We start from the raw sequence: 18,976 nt of genomic DNA, 5'->3' as shown, positions 1-18,976 counted from the left end.
GCCGCTCCCCGGCACACGGCCCAGGGCACCTCCTGAGGGGCCGGGCGGAAGCGAAACCCCGCCTTGGCAACGGGGCGGAGGGAGGGAGGGGCTGCCGGTCGCGGCTGGGTGCTGCGGAAGCACAGGCCGCCGGGGCCGCGTCCCTGTCGGACCCTGGGCGGCAGGAGGCGGAGCGAGAGCTCGTGCAGGGTGGCATCCTCCGGAGCGGCCATCGCCGGGGCTTCATGGAGAATCGGGGCCCGGTGTTGCACATCGTGGTGGTGGGGTTCCACCACAAGAAGGGCTGCCAGGTGAGGCGGCGCGGTACCCGTCGTCTGCCTCTTTCGCTCTCTCTCCCTGCCTTATTCTGCCCTCAGCCCGTGGCGAGGCGGCCCGGCTGAGGCCCACGGGCAGGCTGGAGCCGCTGCGGGAGGGGCGCATCCGATGGGGCCTGGGGAATGAGGGGGAGCTTTCCTTTACCTCAGGGCGGGCTGGAACCGGCGAGGGGCCGCTGATCGCAGTAGGGCTGCGGCCTCCCCCTGGCTGGGCCGGGGGTTCCCTCAGCCGCGGGGCCATGACTCAGCCCGCCCCGGGCGGTGGTTAATGTTTGCTGGGCTGCGTACGTGACCGCTATCGGTGCTGCGCCTGTGGCTGCTGTGGGTCGGGCGTTCGGGCTAAGAGTTAAGAGGAAAACAGATTTGTTACCTGCCTCCTGTTCCTGCCGGACTGCTCTCACAGGTACAGCTTGTGCACACGCAGCCTGGTGGCCCCAAGGGACAGGACTACCCGTGATTTAAGTTTTGAGTGTCGGCTCCTTTGTTGAGTAATTGCTTGGCTGCTTCCTGTAGCCTGTAAGGTAGAATAAGTTTATGTTGTGTATTTCATAGGTGTGTCATGCTCGGCTTACTTTAACCCTTGAAACAGGAGATGCTGTTACCCAGCTGGGCTGCACGCACAGTTGCTTTGCTGTGACAAGACAAGATAGATGTAGCGATGGACTTGCAGCGAGTCTTTGTCCGTGGGGCATCCGTAGTGTTTACAAAACATTGACAAAACAATAATGCCATGGTGATGACTATCCAAGAATAGGTGTAACACAAACACGTTTCATACAAGGTAGCAGAGAGTTAAATTAATCTTTGTTAATGTCTAAGGAAACAAAACAAGCACAGCATAGTAATGTGTAAAACCATTCTTCATGCCAGCAGAGGCTGAAGCACAAGTGCAATAATTCATTGTAGGTATTCTTCCATCTCTTTTTCTGGAAGATCTGCAAGGTTTTGGCATGCATAATTTCACCTCAGGGTGTTTAGGGGCTGTTCAAATGTGGATGTTCGAAGGATCTTCCTGTGAAGTGATCAGATAATCTAGGTTGCAAGGTTTGCAGTATTTATCAGTCACTTTTTTGTCAAAGACTATGAGGAGATGAGTGTTAGTTGGTTATCTGTAGGAGGAAGAGCACATTGTTGTTGACCTCTTGGAAAAGACATAGGTTGGAAATAAAAGCAGAGATCACTTTAGTTGCTTCTGGTCTTCTTCTGCAGCCTGTATTTTTTTCCTTGTAATGTTATAGTGTGTTGATGCAATGAAAAAAAACACACAGAAAACCCCCACCCACCTATACATTAGTCACAGTGAATTTTATCTTGCTGCCAGTGAAATGTTTGTAGAGGGATGTTTTCAGGTATTGTCAAAAATGGGGTCGGAATACCTCTGAACCAAATCCTTCTGTAAGTTTCTTAAGAAATGAACTGGAGAAGTTGGAAATGAAGGCAGTTGGGGAAAGGGTTAAGGTAGCTGTGTTGCAGGGAGAACTGCAGGAGTAGAAGGTAAGTTGGTAGAACCACAGCCAGGCTTCCTGAGGGAAATCTAACCAGAAATCTAATTTCAAATGTATTCTACTTCTGACTTAGCAGATTTGTTACTGAACTGTAGCCTCCTCAAAGAACTGGGGGCAGGGAGCTGCACAGCTATAGCCTAATGAGTTTGACATCAGTAGCACATGAGTCTCTAGAGAACTGATGAAGGAAAGAATTAACATGAGACTAAGTAGACTGAGTCCTAAGGGCATTCACTGGAGATGGATCATGCCTGACTTACCTGCATCTTTTGCAAGAACAAGTGATTTACTTTCTCTGTAGAACAAAGAGAGAATCTTGAATCTGCCTGCAACTTGCAAACAGATCACACAGCACTGAAAAAAACCTTTTTTTCTAAGGTGGAGATAATGGGGAATTAGCACAGGAGCTGGTACCTGAATAAGGAATAGTATGAAGGTGAGGAAGAAGCAGCATATTGTGTCAGAATAAGAGCTGCTGGTCTGAGAGGTGCTTGCAAAGGATGTTTCTCAAGATTGAATTTGGGACACATATACGGTACTGGCGTTGTGAAATCTAAGCTATGGTGAGCAAACTTGAGGAATCAGTGTTACAAAGCAAGACAGGAATGTTGTGGAAGAGCTGGATGATAATGCTGGAATGGTAGAGATGGGGTGCATTACAAAGGCATGCAATAGGAGTGAATAATAACAGTACAGGCTTGGAAATGAACATGAGAACGCCTGTGGAAGAGCAAAGTGAGACCATGTATGATGAAGGATGAGTTCCTGAAATGGTGTGGTTTTGGGGGTGAGAGTGGCAGCAGATGTAGTCCTATAATATAATAGTATTTTTATTGATGCATAAAAATTCTGATCGACCTTTCAGAAGAATGGATTTGGATTCTCTCTGTCACTTCCAGGAATGGATGAGATAGTCCTTGGGCAGTCTGTTTTCAAGGAGAATGTAGAAGAGCTTGTCTAAGTAGGCTAACAAAATGGATTTTGAGGCTTTCAGTTGTCTTCATCTGAGGACTATTAAGCTGCCTCTGTGAATATGGGAAGATTCTTCCCTTTTCCTGTCCTACCTCTTCAAAGCTGGAAAATAGGGGCAGTTGTGTGTTGAGCTGAAACAGGGAACTGAGGTGACCAAAAAGCAAACCTTGTTTTGGGTTGGTTTTGAGGTGGTTGGTTCACAGGATCTATTTGCTGGGTGGACATCAGCAGAAGACAACTACAGTGGCACAGAGAGATTAATAGGGGAGGTGGAAAAGTGTCCCTTGAAAGTGACAGCCTAGGGCTTCTCTTTTTGATTGTCATGTGTCATAATGGCCTTTGAAATATTCATTGAATGACTGCATTAAATGGACTTGGATTCCAGGAGACTGTTGGAAAGTAAAATATAAGGAGGAAAACCCAACCATTTAATCTAAAAGGCAGCGCTGGCACAAGAAGAAGTGGATATGAGCTGTCTGTGGACACACTGAAGATGGCAAGCGAGAAACCACTAAGTGCAGAAAAGCAAAGTTCCAAAGCAACTTTTAAATGGCAACAATTCAGGGTGAATTTGGGAAGCTTAAGTTGGACATATCATACAGCTAACCTGCCTGTTGTAAGAGGAGTTTACCTGGTTTACCTGAGAAGGCTCTTTCGGGTTCTGTGTTTCCGTTTCTCTTTTCTCAAAGAGTCTTCCTAGTGAATGCATGTGGAGTTAGATATTTGGATGGATTTCTTGATTCTTGGTGTTTTCTTTAGATGACTTTCCCCCTGAAACTGTAGTATGGAAGAAGGGGGAGATAAATATATATGTGCTATAAAGCTGATGTGTACAGAAGCGTGTAACTTGAAACTGAGCTCTGTCATTATGGATTCTCTGTCTGGGATTGCAGTTGGTAATGGAGGTAATTGGATTCTTACACATTCTATCTTACTCTGGCTTGAGGCTTATGTCTGAAGTGTACAGGTCTTCCTGTTGATTATCTTTCCATATAAGAATCGTTTAATCTATAGAGAAACTTTTATGTGCAGTTTGGAAATGTACAGGAACATACTTTTCTTGCATAGACTTGGAAAACAATCCACATGCATTCATTTACAGATGAGGAGAGTCAGGGTATTGCTTTGTCTCCTTCCAAGGCCCCACTGTTGGACTGTGGGTCTTTTTGCTGTGTGAAGTAGAATTAGGCTTGCTTTGTTTATAATTAAGGAATTAGTCTAAGGAATGAGTGAGTTCGCTTTGCTCTTTTTATCAGCTCTTTTGAGAACTGCCTATGTTTCCAGGTCTCCTGTGCCCTTGACTGTAGCACTTGCTTCCAAGAGGAAAATTCTGAGGTTGCTCTCTTCAGAGGATTCCACAGGCAGCCTTCTGGAGGCATCTTTCTTTTCTTTTGTTAAGGGGAACACTTCCAGCTTGTTCCTGTCCCTGTTTGTTTGCTGTTGTTCTCCTAAGACTCTGTTTTACTGGAGAATTACTTTTTTTCCACTTCTTGGTCTTTGTCAACCCAGTAGTTGATGTGATTGTTAGATGTGCTTGATGCTTTTAATCATGTAAGTGAAGTAGATGCTTTGTTGTCTTTAAAGTCCTTCTCTCTCTGTTTTGGGGAACACAGTAGGTAGGTATTAAGCAATAAGTAATCTCTTCTAGTGATTAAGTGAGATGTTGTTGAAAAGAGCAACAGAACCACAAAATAACTTGGAAAGGAACTGTGCTGACATCAAGCTGAAGTGCTTGTCCTGCCTCTATTGACAATAACCTTTAAACATTAGCTCAATTCCTTTTGTTTTCTTCCCTGTAAGATTATTTAAGCGCTTCAAAGGGCTAAAATGAGCATGAAATCTCTAGATGAAGTTAATCCTAGCATAGGTTGAACATCAAAGATTACCCTGTTGTCTAAAATATGTGAGTTTGCTTATGTTCAACAGGTTAAAACTTGGAAAGAAGCTTTTAGCTTTTGTTAGAAAGGCTATGCAAATTAGCATGGGATGCTTAAAGTTTTAAATCCACAGTGTATTGCTGAGTACACCTGTAGCTGCTATCTCACATTCCTGTAAACAGTGCCACAGATTCTGATTTCTCATGCAGGATTAATGGTGGGTTCTGTTCTTTGCATGACTCTGTAATCCACTTATTTAGTGTTTTTTTTTTCATTGTTCAAGTGAAATTTACAGGGGTTGTGGATTTCTGTTTGGATTTTTTGTTTCTTTGTTTAGTTGTTCAAGCTATGCTATGTTTTGATAATCTTGCAGTTGCTTCCCTGAAGTCCGAGACAGGAAGTAAAGCATTACTTTGAAGGACCCTATACTGGATATTTTCTCCTTAGTTGCCCTGATGTGTGAATTGAGATAAAGTTCCTAAATACCTGATTTCAGCTATGTGACACTTGCCATAGTCAGTATCAGCAGCTTTCATCCTATAATCTGTCTGTTCTTTATGTGTCTCATAATATGTGAGTAGTTATTTAAATGTTCTGTACTAGAAGTCTTGAGCTTTCTCTTGAATCAATGAATTAATTACAAGTGCATCTAGACATTTTTAAATTGACAGAGGGGAGATTTAGATTAGACATTAGGAAGAAGCTCTTCCCTGTGAGGGTGGTGAGTCCCTGGCATAGGGTGCTCCGAGAAGCTGTGGCTGCCCCATCCCTGGCAGTGTTCAAGGCCGGGCTGGACAGGGCTTGGAGCAACCTGCTGTAGTGGAAGGTGTCCCTGCCCATGGCAGGGGGTTGGAACCTGATGAGCTTTAAAGTCCTTTCCAACCCAAACCAGTCTGGGTTCTATGAATACTAAATCAGTAAAAAAACTTTATTTTTGTATCTCTGTCTCACCTATTTCAGAATGCTTTCAAATAGTAACTCAGTGTAATTTATATATATCTGTAATAGAGGGAGGTTCAAAGCTGTAAATCACTGAACAAAAGTCACTCCAGTTGGAATAAATTGAAACTTGCTGTTTCAGCTTTGTGTTCCCTGTGCTAAAATTGCCTTATTTTATGTGTCTAATTTTGTTAATCTGCCCCACACCTTGCATGTGCTCCTGAGTTATTACACCTAGGCAGGTATGTTGTTTCTGACAGCACTCTTAGAAAGTTGTGGATACAAGATGTAAAAGCAAGTTCCTTGCCTGCTCTGACATGCTGGAGGACAGGGCATGGGGCTGCTTGCTTTGTTGAGGTTACCTAGAGCATAGTGTGTTCTGTACTTCATGGTATTACTGTGTTTGTTGAACTGGATTTGTCTGTTCTGAGGAGTAAATCTAATGCTGAAACTTGAAAGGAATGAGCATGTTCACTAAAAGCCATTCTGGCACCATCTGGTTTCCCATGGTAAAGACCCTGAATGCTTCATGGTTCATAATACAAGGTGATCGCTCTCTTGTACTGCATCAGTTCAGCAATATAGGCTATATGAATTACACACAATGGCTGTTTCTAAACTGACAAGTAAATGTACTTTAAAGTGTACCTACCGTCCTGGTCCTTCATTTTCCCAGGACAGGGAGGATTCACTGGACCACTTGAGAGCTCCCTGCCAGTATGCATGGGCTTCTTCCCATTGGGAACTGGGGCATGCAGCAGAGCTGCGGAAAGGATGCGCATCTGAGTCTTGTGTGTGATGAAGTCTGGTTGCTGTCCTGCAGGACAGGAAGTGCCGCCAGGCCATGTAGCTGGGTGTATCCATTAAGAACCAGTGGGAGCAGCAGATTGTGGGGTGAAGAAGGGCTGCTGCTGACCCCAGTGTATATTAATTGCTGTGTTGAGCAGATACCAGTTAAGAGTAGAGTAGAGGATTGTCTTCTCTCGTTTCATTAAGGAAGCTGCCCTCTCTGGTACCTTATATCTTCTTAAGAGTTCATCCTGTATGAATTCAAGCTTAGTTTCTGTAAGACCATAAAGTCTTGTCTTGAGGGCAGAACTCCCTAGCAAGTCCTCTAGGCTGGAATGGTTGAGTAGTATTATGGAATAATACTACTCCTCTTCTGGGAGGAGTGTGTGTGTGTGGAGAGGTTGTCATTGTTTACTTTCTTGGAGGAGAATGATGCAAGCTAAAGTTCCAAGGCACCAGACTTATGTCTAACTTGAATGGCATGACTGCAAAACTGAAGTGTTAAGTAATTGGAAAGAGTGTCTAAATGCATCCTAGCATGACTTTGACGGCAAATACAAAGGTTCAGTATTTCAGGTTATTTTATATTTTAAGGGCCTAAAAGTCAAAACTTTACTAACTTGGTGAGAGTTTTCAAAGAAAACTTGAGTGGTTATATTGTGCATCTGCAAGAATACAAATGGTGTCTTAGAACTTGTGTAAGTGGCAGCTCTATAGCTTTAGCAATATGGGAACATGAAGCAGTGCCAGTTTCAGGAACTGGAAAGATGGAAAAGACTCTGCCCTACCTCTTTGTAACACATGGGCTTCTTTCACTGTTAATCTGCATGTATGTAATGGATTTTAAAATACATTTATAGAAATACGTATCATGCATATTCTGCATCTACATGTTTATATAAATATGCGTGTGTATTATACATAGTTATTGCACAGACAAATATATAATGTGTATTTAAAAATCTGTTGTTAGATGTATTATTGCATAGGCATTATTGTTATATGGATGGGCTCTCAGCTTGTAGATCCTGATCTGTTGGCTCTGTCATACAACAATGGGGAAAGCTTGTCATTTAAATCAGATTAAATTGTGATTTCAATAGTAGATTGTTCTTCATGCTGAAAGACCAGCAATGGTCTTGGATTTCCAGTTGGCTGCATGCTGCAGTTGTTATGACAATTCAGATAAAATCACGGGTATATGGGTTGTCTCTGCATCTGGCTGTGCCAGGACTAATACATCAAGAAAACTTTTAAAAATCCCTGCTTTGTGTGAGGAGCAAATGCTGACTTATATGAAAGGAGGGGTCAAGGTTTAGGTGTAATTTTAATCTCTTGGGGGTTTTTTGATCACTATTGCTCAATACTCAACATCCTTCTACTTTCTGAAATGAGAGAGGAAGAGTTTGTATGCTCAAAATGAAATGTGTTGAAATGGTTTATGAAGGGAAAAGTTTTCCTGAATGGAAATGTAATAAGTGGGTTTTGCTGATCACCTTTTCTTCCTTTGGACAATTCTTTTACCTGTTTGTGCAGTACAAGCAATGAGAGAGATCATCAAAGCAATTTTTCAGAGAATGGAGTGGGTTCATTCCCTGTAGATTGAATTTTGCAGTTTACTGAAGGCATCCTTAGTCTTTAACATAATACTGTCATTCTAAATATTTTCAGGTTTTTTTTAATAGAGATTCGAGTTTAAATCCTCTCTTCATTGAATTGATGGGGAACCTTACTTGTGTCCACATGATTTTACATTTCTTGTCTGAAGAGAAATCTTCCCAAACACCCATATTAAAAAGGAGAGCTGATATTGTGACTGTGCTGAATAAGAGGGGTTAACTTGTAAGTGGAGTAGTTCAAATGTGATTATAGATGGAGGGGGGAGGATGAGGAGTTTATACCACCTTGCCAGCACATTTTAGATGATCGCTGTTTGGTGCTCACTGAGAATCTTACCATGGTTGCCAACACGAAACACTTTTCACAGGTAAGGGAAGCAACCTTACCTGAGTAAAAATTAATGCCAACTTCCTGTGTAATGTCTGAATGTAATACCTCAGGTGGACATGTTTATATGTATTGGAAATTTCTCTTTTATCAATGCTCTTTAACTTCTCTTCTGGTTTTGTACTTGTAATTTAGGAGAGAATATCAATGTGTTGTTTTTAAAGAAAAAACACATTTGTTCCTCAATATAGCAGGCGAAATACCTTGCCTGCACTCATCTTTTTTACTTTGAGTAAAAAAATAATAAATGAGTAAAATAATAATAAATGGCTGGTAAATGTCTTCTGGCTGGAAAATCTCCTTAAGGGGAGAGTTTTTTTCACTTGTATTTTATTTTCATATGGCAATCCACAAAGGGTGAAATCGTTTGTGCAGAGCACAGTTATTTATTTGTCCACTAAATCGCAGCACAACCTTCTGTATCGATTTTAGTTCTGATATCCGTCAAGAGCTATGTGCTCGCAAAATAAGACAATGTGAGCAGGCAGAAAGCATTGCCATCAAACCCCTTTGACAGGCATGAGTAATATTTCCAGCAGTAATGAAGATCCCCGACACTGGGAAGAGTAAGAACTGAGTAGAGATTCTAGTCTATGTGTTATGTAGCTTATTCTGATGCCTCTGAGGAGTTCAGCTTTGCATTTGAATTTCATTTTGTTGGGGAGTCTTCTTTAATTCACAAGAGGAGACAAAAAACTGCTCTGGCAGTCTGCTCTGAACTTGCATGTATTTCTTTGTTCCTGTTGACTAACGAGCTTTATTAAAAGACTGTTTTTCATATTTGCAGTAATACATCTGTGTATTAATGACAACAGGGAAATTGAAGTGCGTGCTTATGTATGCACATTGTCCTGGTTTCAGGTTATATGTATGTATATATGTAGGGATTTACATAAATCCATTGTATTTAAATAAAAAAATAACTTCTCTTCATTCTGTGAAGAGGGTGAAAGAGCTCTGAGACAGATCTCTCTGTAGTCCCATCCTATCCTCCTGTCAAGGTTCATCTTGGGTTTAAAGAGGAAGATGAGAAATAAAATAGCTTTTATTTTAGGTTGCTTTGACTGGAGACACTGTACGTTGTGCACAAACAGGCTGAGAGGAGGATTTGCAGAGGCTCCAGCTGTACAAGAAGTCAGAAGTGATAGAACTGAGATTCTGTCTACCCTGTTATTATCACTTCTGTATATGTGCATTGTGCCAAGCTTTTCAAGAGCTGTGGGGTTTGTTTTTTTCAGTGTTTTTGTTGGTTATGGAGTTCTTTTTTAGGCTACTCAATGTTCTTATCCTTTGGGTTTGAAATAATGTTTTTTAATATGCAGAGTTGATGTAAGTCTGCAAATTGAGCTGTAGAAATCAAGCAGGGAGCAGTTATGGTGAGTTTCATCTGCATTCATTCAGTCAGCTGCAAGTTAGAAGTGTGAGCGAGCTCTCTTTAGAGGCGATGGAAAGAAACAGATCAGATGAATCATCCTCTGCAGGTGTCTCTTTTCTCTGACTGCAGAATGCTAAGGAAAAGGAAAGCTTTCTTGGAAATGGTGCTTTTTGACATGTAGGCAGCTACATAGATCCCCCCTGCACTGACTACTTGTCAAGAAGTTTGATTTAAAGAGTTCCCAGTGATTTCATTTCAAAGAGTTAAGTCAGAGGAGGGGTGGAAGAAAGTTCCCCCAAGGCATTGCATTCTCTCCTTGCTGTTGGATTATCCTTTTTCTTTTTACTGCTTTGTTTCTTCCACACTTTCAGCCTCCATGGTATGAGGCAGTACTTCTACAAGCAGTGATCTATTACACTACATAAATGTGATTCCTCCTTAGAAACCAGGGTACTTCCTACATGGATACTCTTGGCGAGGGGGAGGAATAGTATATCAGAACATAAATCAGGTCTGTCATAAAGTAGATCTGTAAAATAGGCTGGTTTTAGGCTATTTATGCAATCTTAATTCTGTTTTATCTGAGTTTTGTGATACTCTCACTTATATACGCAGATGTATACAGCAATCTCTATAGTAGAGCATATTTTTGAAAGAAGCAGACTGATACAGAGCAAGGTTGTCATTAGTGTCTAATGTCTGCTCAGTTTGTTGAATTTGGAACAGTCAACGCCTGCAGAAGTCCCTGTTGCTGGGAGTATCAGATAGCAGCTGAGGTGCTGACAGTGTATTGTGGGCTGGAACAAAGTAGTTCCTCAGCAAATTTCATGCTGTCAAAAGAACACAGGAGGCCAGCTCTCTTGGCTTTATTCTGGGCTTTGAAAAGGGGTATCCCTAGTGAATACATTTTTATTGTATAGCTTGAGTTGCCCTACCCTTTTTTCCTTTATTATGTCTTCTAATTAATTATTTTGGTTGGAATGCAAAATAAATTGGAATTCTGCAAGTGCTTGAAAGTAGCTTGACTTCTTAGATCCTTACCATATTTTGCTGTGAGGAATGCTTGAAGGTATTCACTGAACTCTAAGGGACCTGGGGTCTCTGTATTTGATGGAAATAAGCTCCTGCTGTGGGTCATGCAGTGAAATAAAATGCCTAATTCAGGAGGTTAATGTAGATGCTTCTTGACTATCTGTGTTTTAACACTTAGGAACTTTGTTTTATTTATTGCTAAGGTTACTCCTCCTGCAAGAATCTGGTAATAATTCTGTCAAGTTTTCTGCCAGCCAGTTTGAATCTGGACAGCATCAGACTGTATAATCCTTTTCTGTATTGCAGATACTTACATGAAGCTTCTGACATTTTAATTTTCTTATATCTGTGATTTGAAAAGGATAGCAAGAAGTTCTTTGGATTTATATTTGTACTAGATGGCAGTACATCCTTGGATGGATGCAAATTCCAGCGTCTGTTTCTCCTTTGGAAGTCAGATGCTCTTCTCTTTTGCTCAGCATAAATAGCAGACTGAGGATTCCTGGTTACTAATTGCAAGTCAGGGTCTGGATTCCCTCCCCTTTCTCCTGCCAGAATTAATCCTTTTTCTATTGCGTGTTTTGTTGGTTTGGGTTCTTTTTCTCCCCCCCTTGCCTAATTAGTTTTGTGGGTTACTTACGTTTTGCTCAGGACTTTTGTCTTTCACCAGACCTTTAGTTTTTGTGGGTATTTTCAAGATCTCATTTATAATACAAGGAATAAGAAAACTTGATACAGCAAGTAACAAGGCTGATTTCTTGTGGTGCTGTCCTTTGTGCTTTTTAAAGTTGGCAGCAGTTGTAGAAAGAGTGACACCGTGTGTTAAGGTAAGAATTTAACTTTTCTTGATTTAGTTGCTATTACATCTTCAGTACTCTCGTCCTTTACCATGTTTGTCTTTTATCATCCATCAAACGTTAACGTTTTCTGTATGCTTGCTTTGCCGTGCTTTTGTTTTCCATGTATATATACCTGGAAAATTTCTATGTGCACATATGTTTATAGCTACGTGTGCTTTGAGAGAAGTTGCAGTGTCTTTAACTATTTTAACTTCCTGTTCAGTTTCCTTTACTGATAAAGGTGGGTTTAAATTTTGTTTAGTAATTTAAGAAATACCTGAAGGGGGGTCTACAAGAGAGCTGGAGAGGGATTTTTACAAGGGTTAAAGGGACAGGACAAGGGGAATGGCTTTAACATGACAGAGGGGAGTTTTAGATTAGAGATTAGGAAGAATTTCTTACCTGTGGGTGCTGAGGCACTGGCACAGGTTGCCCAGAGAAGCTGTGGCTGCCCCATCCCTGGCAGTGCTGTGGCTGCCCCATCCCTGGCAGTGTTCAAGGCCAGGTTGGACAGGGCTTGGAGCAACCTGCTCTAGTGGAAGGTGTCGCTGCCTGTGGCAGGGGGTTGGAACTGGATGAGCTTTAAGGTCCCTTCCAAACCAAACCAGTTTGGGATTCCAAATGCACCTCTGGAAAAAAGAGTTTGTGAAAGTGACTGGAAACCCAGTGGGGTCTCCATAGAAAAAGAAGATGAAGGATTAGTAGTGTGAAGATGCTGATGATGAGAGTCTGTGGTAGACATGCAGTGTAGTGCTAAGAATAGAAGGTTTTCTCTATTTCTAGGAAAAATGACAAATAAATTAAAGGTGAAGTTGAAAAGCAGGATTTCTTGGGGAAAGGAAAAGGAGGTACTTTAGGCCAATGTGTAGAACGCATTGCAGTGAAGGACATAAAAATACTTACAGTGTTTTACTATTAGCATAGTTTCTGAGATTATTCAACACTGTTAGGGTAAAATAGAGGCTTGTGTATGTTAGCGTGTTATCCAGTCATGAGCATTTGGGGGGCTGAGAAGCCAAATCTGATTTTAGGCTATGTGTGCCCAGTGATGGCCCCTGCTGAGGTTGCAGGTGCAGCAGTGTGCTGCTGGCTGTGTGCATACAGAAGGTATTCAGCTGCTGGATGATACTTTCTGCTTGAGGACCTGTTTCATACTTCTCTTGAGGAAAAGGTCCTAGGCTGAACAGAAACACTGTACAAGCCAAATCTGCTCAGGGCCTGTCAGACCACACATGAGTCAGTCTGTGCCTGCTTTGGAGTAGGAGGTAAAGAATGCTAGTAGGAAATAAAACTTTAATACCATTGCTAAAACAAAAGGTGCTGGGCTGAATCACGGACACTTGCTTGTTCGATAAAAGTAATGTATTGTCTCTTTGCTTCCCCTCTGCTTTTGTTTTTTTTTTTGTTGTTGTTTAGGTTGAATTTTCCTATCCTCCCCTAAAGCCTGCAGAAGGACATGACAGCCAAAGTTTGCCAGAGGAATGGAAGTACTTGCCATTTCTTGCCTTACCGGATGGGGCTCACAACTATCAGGAAGGTAAGAAGTGAGAGAGGAAGTTGTATCTACTACTGCTACTGCAATCAAAGAAAACATCTTGATGTCTGAACAGTTCATCGGTGATTCTTTCAGACTTCCTGCGTTGTTTTTGGTTTAAGCTGCCAAGTACATTGGCAAAGATACATTGCTTCACTTTGAAATAAAAGTAGATCATAAAGGTGATCCTACATCAAGAAATCAGATGTTGATAAAAGCCTACACTTGCATGTAGTCTAGAGCAAAACAAGGCTCCAGCCCTCTCAGTTCTTTGAACAGGGAATAAACTATTAAGTAAAACCTAATCCAGTTTTGAGGGAGTAATGAAATTCTAACATTCTGCTTTCATTATGTTCTCTACTAATTCAGAGGTTCTTAGAGTAACCCACAGGTCACTCAGTGTCTGTAGAATGGTGTATTTTGAAAACCAGCAAATGTAAAGGGCAGGAACAGAAGCTTTAGTGTATTTGTCAGCAGAATGATTCCTTTGCCACATATTTACCAGCAAGTTCACTGCAGTTATTTTGTTTCTGTTGCTTAGTATTGCATTTATTTGTTTGACAGCAGTTTGGTTCCTCACCATGACATTTATATGCAAGTTCAGTTGTTTCATCTGGGCTTTTTTTCCTGCATAGCAGTGAACAAGGAAGTCACTTAAAACAGCAAAATCACAGAAATGCTTTAATACTACTTTTAATAAGGTTTTTATGTTGTTGTTGTTTGGTTGGTTTTTTTTTTTAACTCTATGTACTTAGCTTCCTAATTCTCCAGCTTCCAGAGATCTCATTTGGAAGCAAAAAGAAAGTCATATCAAAATAATCCCCTGCTTAGCAGTAAGAAGACTCCAGTCTGGGTCATGATTCAATAGCTCAATTTCTGTGGTGTTAAATACATAAGGAGAAATAAGCTACATTCAAAGCCGGGAAAGTCACATTCAGCCACACCTACATGTATTCTCTTGGCTCAGTACCATCCCTCAACTTTAAGCATTTTTATTACTGTACTAAAAGCTTTTCAGTGTGTAATTTTGAGTAAATAAATAAAGACTTGGCAACAAAACTGATATATATTCTTGTGTCCTGTAAACAAGAATGCACCTGAATTTGAAACAGGCAAGTATGTTTCAGATAATAGTTATGCTTACTATAGCTTTATTAGATATCTATTTTTTGAGTTTTAAAGTAATTCCCACTTGTAGTTGCATTTTTTCAAAGGAGATGATGGTTCAGGAAATAGTCTTCAAGGCTTTCTAAAACCCTAGGTGGTCTTCATAATGTCATTAAACTTGTTTGAGGGAGTTAGCTTTGTTGTGAATAGTCCCTCTTTCTGTTGGACTTAAAAGCATGTAGGATTGTCTCTTCATTTTGTTACTGTGAAGCAAAGTACTAGTAGTTGGTTTCAAAACAAGTTCCACTCAGGTTTTTGAAAGGTAAACAGTTGTAACCTGTGTCTTCTAGTTACAATTCAGCAACAACAAACGGTTATAAAGTTGCCTTCTAGTTACAATTTAGCAACTTTTGCAGTAGTAGCAAGTGTACATGTATGTACATTGGTGTGTAGGTCTCAAGCCATAAAAACCTTTCTCTTGTCATATTTTATAGATACTTTTTTTTTTCTTTCATGTTACACTTGCACAGAGAGAGTATTTATTTTGTGTGAGACAAGGATTTACAAATCCTTTTTGTGAGCATAGCGGTGCATGAGTATCTACCTTAGCAGTGGTAGCAGCTATGTTAATCTTTCAGCTGTCCTCCTTGGTGTTTTTTTCCCTGTCTTCATGGCATTTACCTTCTTAATGGCATCACACTCCAGTTGTATGCCTTGCCTCACACTGCTTTGTGTTTGCTCCTCCATACTGAACTGGAAAAGCAGCAGCATACCTGCAGGTTTTAGTGGTGCTTAGCTGCTGTCAATAGCTGCTGTCAATAGAACCTGTCAGTGGGCTTGTAGGAGCTTTGTTCAGCTAAACACCAGGCTGTTAGAATATCGGGAGATGCTTCCACAAAGCATCTTGCAGTCTTGAAACTAATTTGAGTGTAGGCATAGCTTTATAGATGAGTTTTTAAAGTCTCAGAAAATGTGTCAGTATTTTCAGCAGTGAATGTTTTTTAAATAAGTGATGCTGAAAATGACAATATTGGACTCTTGTTAGTAACATATGAAACAAGTCTTTTCTTTTTCACAGATACTGTGTTTTTCCATTTGCCACCGAGGTGTGGGGATCGAACCACAGTCTATGGTGTCTCTTGCTACAGGCAGATTGAAGCAAAGGTAACTTTCCAAGTTGGGAATTATATTAATGAAATAGTAGGCTTGATGCATTAATGACCCCAAGAATCAGTGGCTTGCATTACACCAACAAACTGCATGATCAGCTTGCATTAAAAACCTATGAAAATATGCATAGTAAATAGCTCCATAACTTGGAAACTATTCCTTTCCCTTATGTCAGCAGGCTTATTGTGGTCTTTTGAAATGTCCAAGGCAATTGACAAATATGTTTTGGCTCTTGTGAGCTAATCCAAACATCAGCACCAAATATGAAAACAGCTATCAGCAAATAGCTAATAGTCTGTCACGTAGCCAAGTTATGGTATCCGGGAATTCAGCATCTTGGGTGGAAAATGTTGAAATTTCTCCAGTGTGTGCCCATGAAGAATTCTGGAGTGTTTCCTGGAATCTGATGATGCAAGTGTAGGGATGTTTTTCTTCACCTACCTCCTTTGCTGAAAGTGCACTTGCAGAGTAGACAAGAATCTTCCCATTCATTGTAGCTGCTTACCAATACTGAGCAAGTAAAAAGCAGTAAAGGTGAAAAATAGCTGAGAGGTGGTGTGCACCTGATCACACTGAGGAAATGATGTACTTGATCTACTGGAATCTGTCCGTATTTTCAGAAGTAGTAACAGTAGTATGATCTGTGTATGACTGAGAAATTGGGAACTAAATGATCTTTAAAATCCCTTCCAGCCCCAACCATTGTAGGATTCTGTTGCTGAGTTATTACAGATTTCTTTTAAAATTCCTCCCTTTTCCAGTGAGATGCCAAAAATCTGGACTGCCATGTGGGTTTGAGCTTTAAATGAGTCTTGTATTCAGAAGATGTAAATATTGTACTCTGTTCTAGTGTTAATCATACCTTGATTATATTTCAAGTTCCTGTTTATGCTATAGGAGAAATTTTACACATGCAGATTTTAGTTCCATTTCTTCTGAACTAAATCCATGTTGACTTCAGTTCCCTCACTATCTTTGCAGCCAGTCTTCGCTGTATTCTGTGATTTAGAGCCTTCCTCTATTTAACTATAAATTAGCTTGGCTTTATTGTGCTCTTGATTAGTTTATGTTGTTTAGTAACTAATTAAGACGCTAAAGAGATGTTTAACACTTTGGAACAAGTAGAACACAAAACAATATGTTTCATAGGACAGCTGTAGTGCTCTTCCCATCTGTCCTTTCTGGTATGTGGGTTGCAGTCCACACACTTGCTGGTTTGTACCATTAAGTGAATCACTTTGCTGGATTTCTGCCCCACCCTTTCTAGGTCTGCTCTTAAATCCTGGGACCATTTGGTCTGGCTGAGAATGTAGCTGATTCTGCAGATTATACTTCCTATTTATTTGATGGGTGGCTCAAAGAAATCCTCAAGTATAAAGCAAACAGGTTTCTAGGCAAAGACTTTTCAACCTGGTCCATTTCCACAGATACTGTTAGAGAAGAGCAAGAGATGTGTTGTGGCTCCTGTTACATTACCTTGAGTTAAAATGCCATTGCCTTTTCCAGGGCTATTGCCTTTTTCTCATGCTTGTGTCTTTTTAAACAGTCCTCTGCCTATCATCACAGTTCTATTTGGATCTTTGTTGTGCTCACTGAGATGAGAACACAACTCTGACTTATAAGTGTTATGACCATTTTTACTAGGTAAGGGCAAACTGTTGCATGGTTTGGATATTCTGCCATTTAAGGCAGTCAGTTTTAGGACCCTGTTTAAAACAGGGGGATGGCATGTGGCAACTAGACCTGTATTCACAACTGTATCTGGTAGAACTACTGTAATACTTCTATTTTTTAGGCATTAAAAGTACGGCAAGCAGATATCACCCGGGAAACTGTACAGAAGAGTGTCTGTGTTCTCAGTCAGCTGGTAAGAATGCTTGTTAAACTCTCAAAACACTTTCAGATAACATACTAAAAATTATTTATTTTCTATGTTCTGATTTGGAACTTTTGGCTCCAAATACCTCTCTTTATTGGAAAGTGAATGTACTGAAGCAAAACTGAGTCAGAAGGCTCTGGCGTTTGAGTGAGCTGCCTGGAATTGATATATAAGTTATTGTAGACATGTCTGCCTTCTGTAGATGTTATCAGGGATCAGGATATTTATTTGTGCTTTGGTTATTCTCATGTGCTACTAACTTTATTTCAGGTAGTAGGATTGAGGGGTTTTGCCATTATAATACCTGGAGAGAGTGGCTATTGACGTTGATGCTCTGACAGTTGACATTGAAAGAGGTTTTAAGATAGTCACACATACAGCACACTCTTGTTTTGAAGAAACATCTTGTGATTCTACCTATTTAGCAAAAGCTGTCTGTCACCAGGCAGGGAAAAGGGATTCTTTCTGTGCTTAAAGCTGAAAGATTTAAGCACAGGAGGAGGATGCTGCAAGTTAGCAACTGCCCCTCCATGAACTCTGTGTGTAATAATGTCTATATTGCAAGATAAGAGTGGGAGAAGATTCTACTTTAAAATGAGGGACTAAATAAGTTTTCTTCACGTGCTTTTGTGTTTGTTTTTCTCCCAAGCCTTTGTATGGATTACTTCAGGCGAAGCTGCAGCTCATCACACATGCGTACTTTGAAGAAAAAGACTTCTCACAAATTTCAATTCTTAAGGTAACTTTTCAATAACAGCCACACAACAAACTTTCAGTGTACAGAACAAAGCTTTCAGTGTACGGCTACAGGTTTTAGTGTGTGCAGTTATTGCTCAAATATTCCATTTGCATAGGTCATTCAATTATTCAGCTGTTGTAACAATTTAAGATGAACTATTCTAATTTGACAGAGAGTCACCTTTCTGATGTGTAGTGAAATACAAGAACAAGCATGATTATCAGTCTGTATCTCCATTGACCCCATCAGTAAAATCTGTCTTTCTGGAATAAGATGTTGAGATCCTTGAAAAAGCGAATTTTATTTATTCTGGATTTTTGGTGACCATGTGCCATTAACAGCTTCTGAGTTTTGTTTTGCTTTTGTTCTAACTTTTATAGGAGCTTTATGATCACATGAATAGTTCTCTGGGCAATTCTTCACTAGAAGGGTCACAGGTTTATCTTGGTAAGTATTTTTGTACAAGCAGCAGAGATGTTAAACTAATCAGCACATTCCCTTCCTGAGCTAATTTGTTTATGTGCATTTAACAAATTAAACAGCAGAGGTCTGTGTGGCTGCACACTATTCTGTTATGTGTTTCTTAATGGATTTCAATAAATGTCAAATGAATTGAGTGTTGCTTTCAGAATAGGAGTTAGTTGTAGGTTAAAAGCCGTGTTACCTCTTCACCCAACAGCCTGACAAGCCACTGCTTGGCTGCTTTTAGGAAACAGTACCTTCTTAATTTCTAGGTTGAGCTATTTGATGGTGTAGGGTGCTCAAGCTTTCATCATCTGTTTTTTTGGGATAGATCCCGTCTGATTCTGACTCTTTTCTGTGTTTTCTGAATGAACAGTGAGTACTTCAGCCTTTCCATAATGCTGTATGGTAGCCAACAGGAGTCAGCTCAAGAGTA

The 18,976-nt window shown here is 40.5% G+C and overlaps 1 protein-coding gene across 2 annotated transcripts in view; it reads left to right on the top strand.

Annotated features, from left to right (window-relative positions):
• The first annotated feature begins 12 nt into the window (after positions 1–12).
• The window catches only part of AVL9 (AVL9 cell migration associated), a 35,590-nt gene continuing 16,626 nt past the window's right edge, over positions 13–18,976 (top strand). For both annotated transcript variants that reach the window (XM_061464768.1, XM_061464769.1), the window contains exons 1-6: positions 13–290; positions 13,066–13,186; positions 15,369–15,454; positions 17,256–17,327; positions 17,989–18,078; positions 18,459–18,525. In XM_061464768.1, the coding sequence (XP_061320752.1) occupies positions 225–290; positions 13,066–13,186; positions 15,369–15,454; positions 17,256–17,327; positions 17,989–18,078; positions 18,459–18,525 (502 nt within the window). In that variant the 5' untranslated portion in view covers positions 13–224. The remainder of the gene's footprint in view (positions 291–13,065; positions 13,187–15,368; positions 15,455–17,255; positions 17,328–17,988; positions 18,079–18,458; positions 18,526–18,976) is intronic.

Source organism: Pezoporus flaviventris, unplaced genomic scaffold (genome assembly GCF_033815535.1).
Source record: "Pezoporus flaviventris isolate CSIRO_AGI_PZ_B2104156 unplaced genomic scaffold, CSIRO_AGI_Pfla_v1 ptg000037l, whole genome shotgun sequence".
In the NCBI taxonomy this organism is placed as follows: Eukaryota; Metazoa; Chordata; class Aves; order Psittaciformes; family Psittacidae; genus Pezoporus; species Pezoporus flaviventris.
This window is presented reverse-complemented; position numbering and strand designations above follow the sequence as displayed.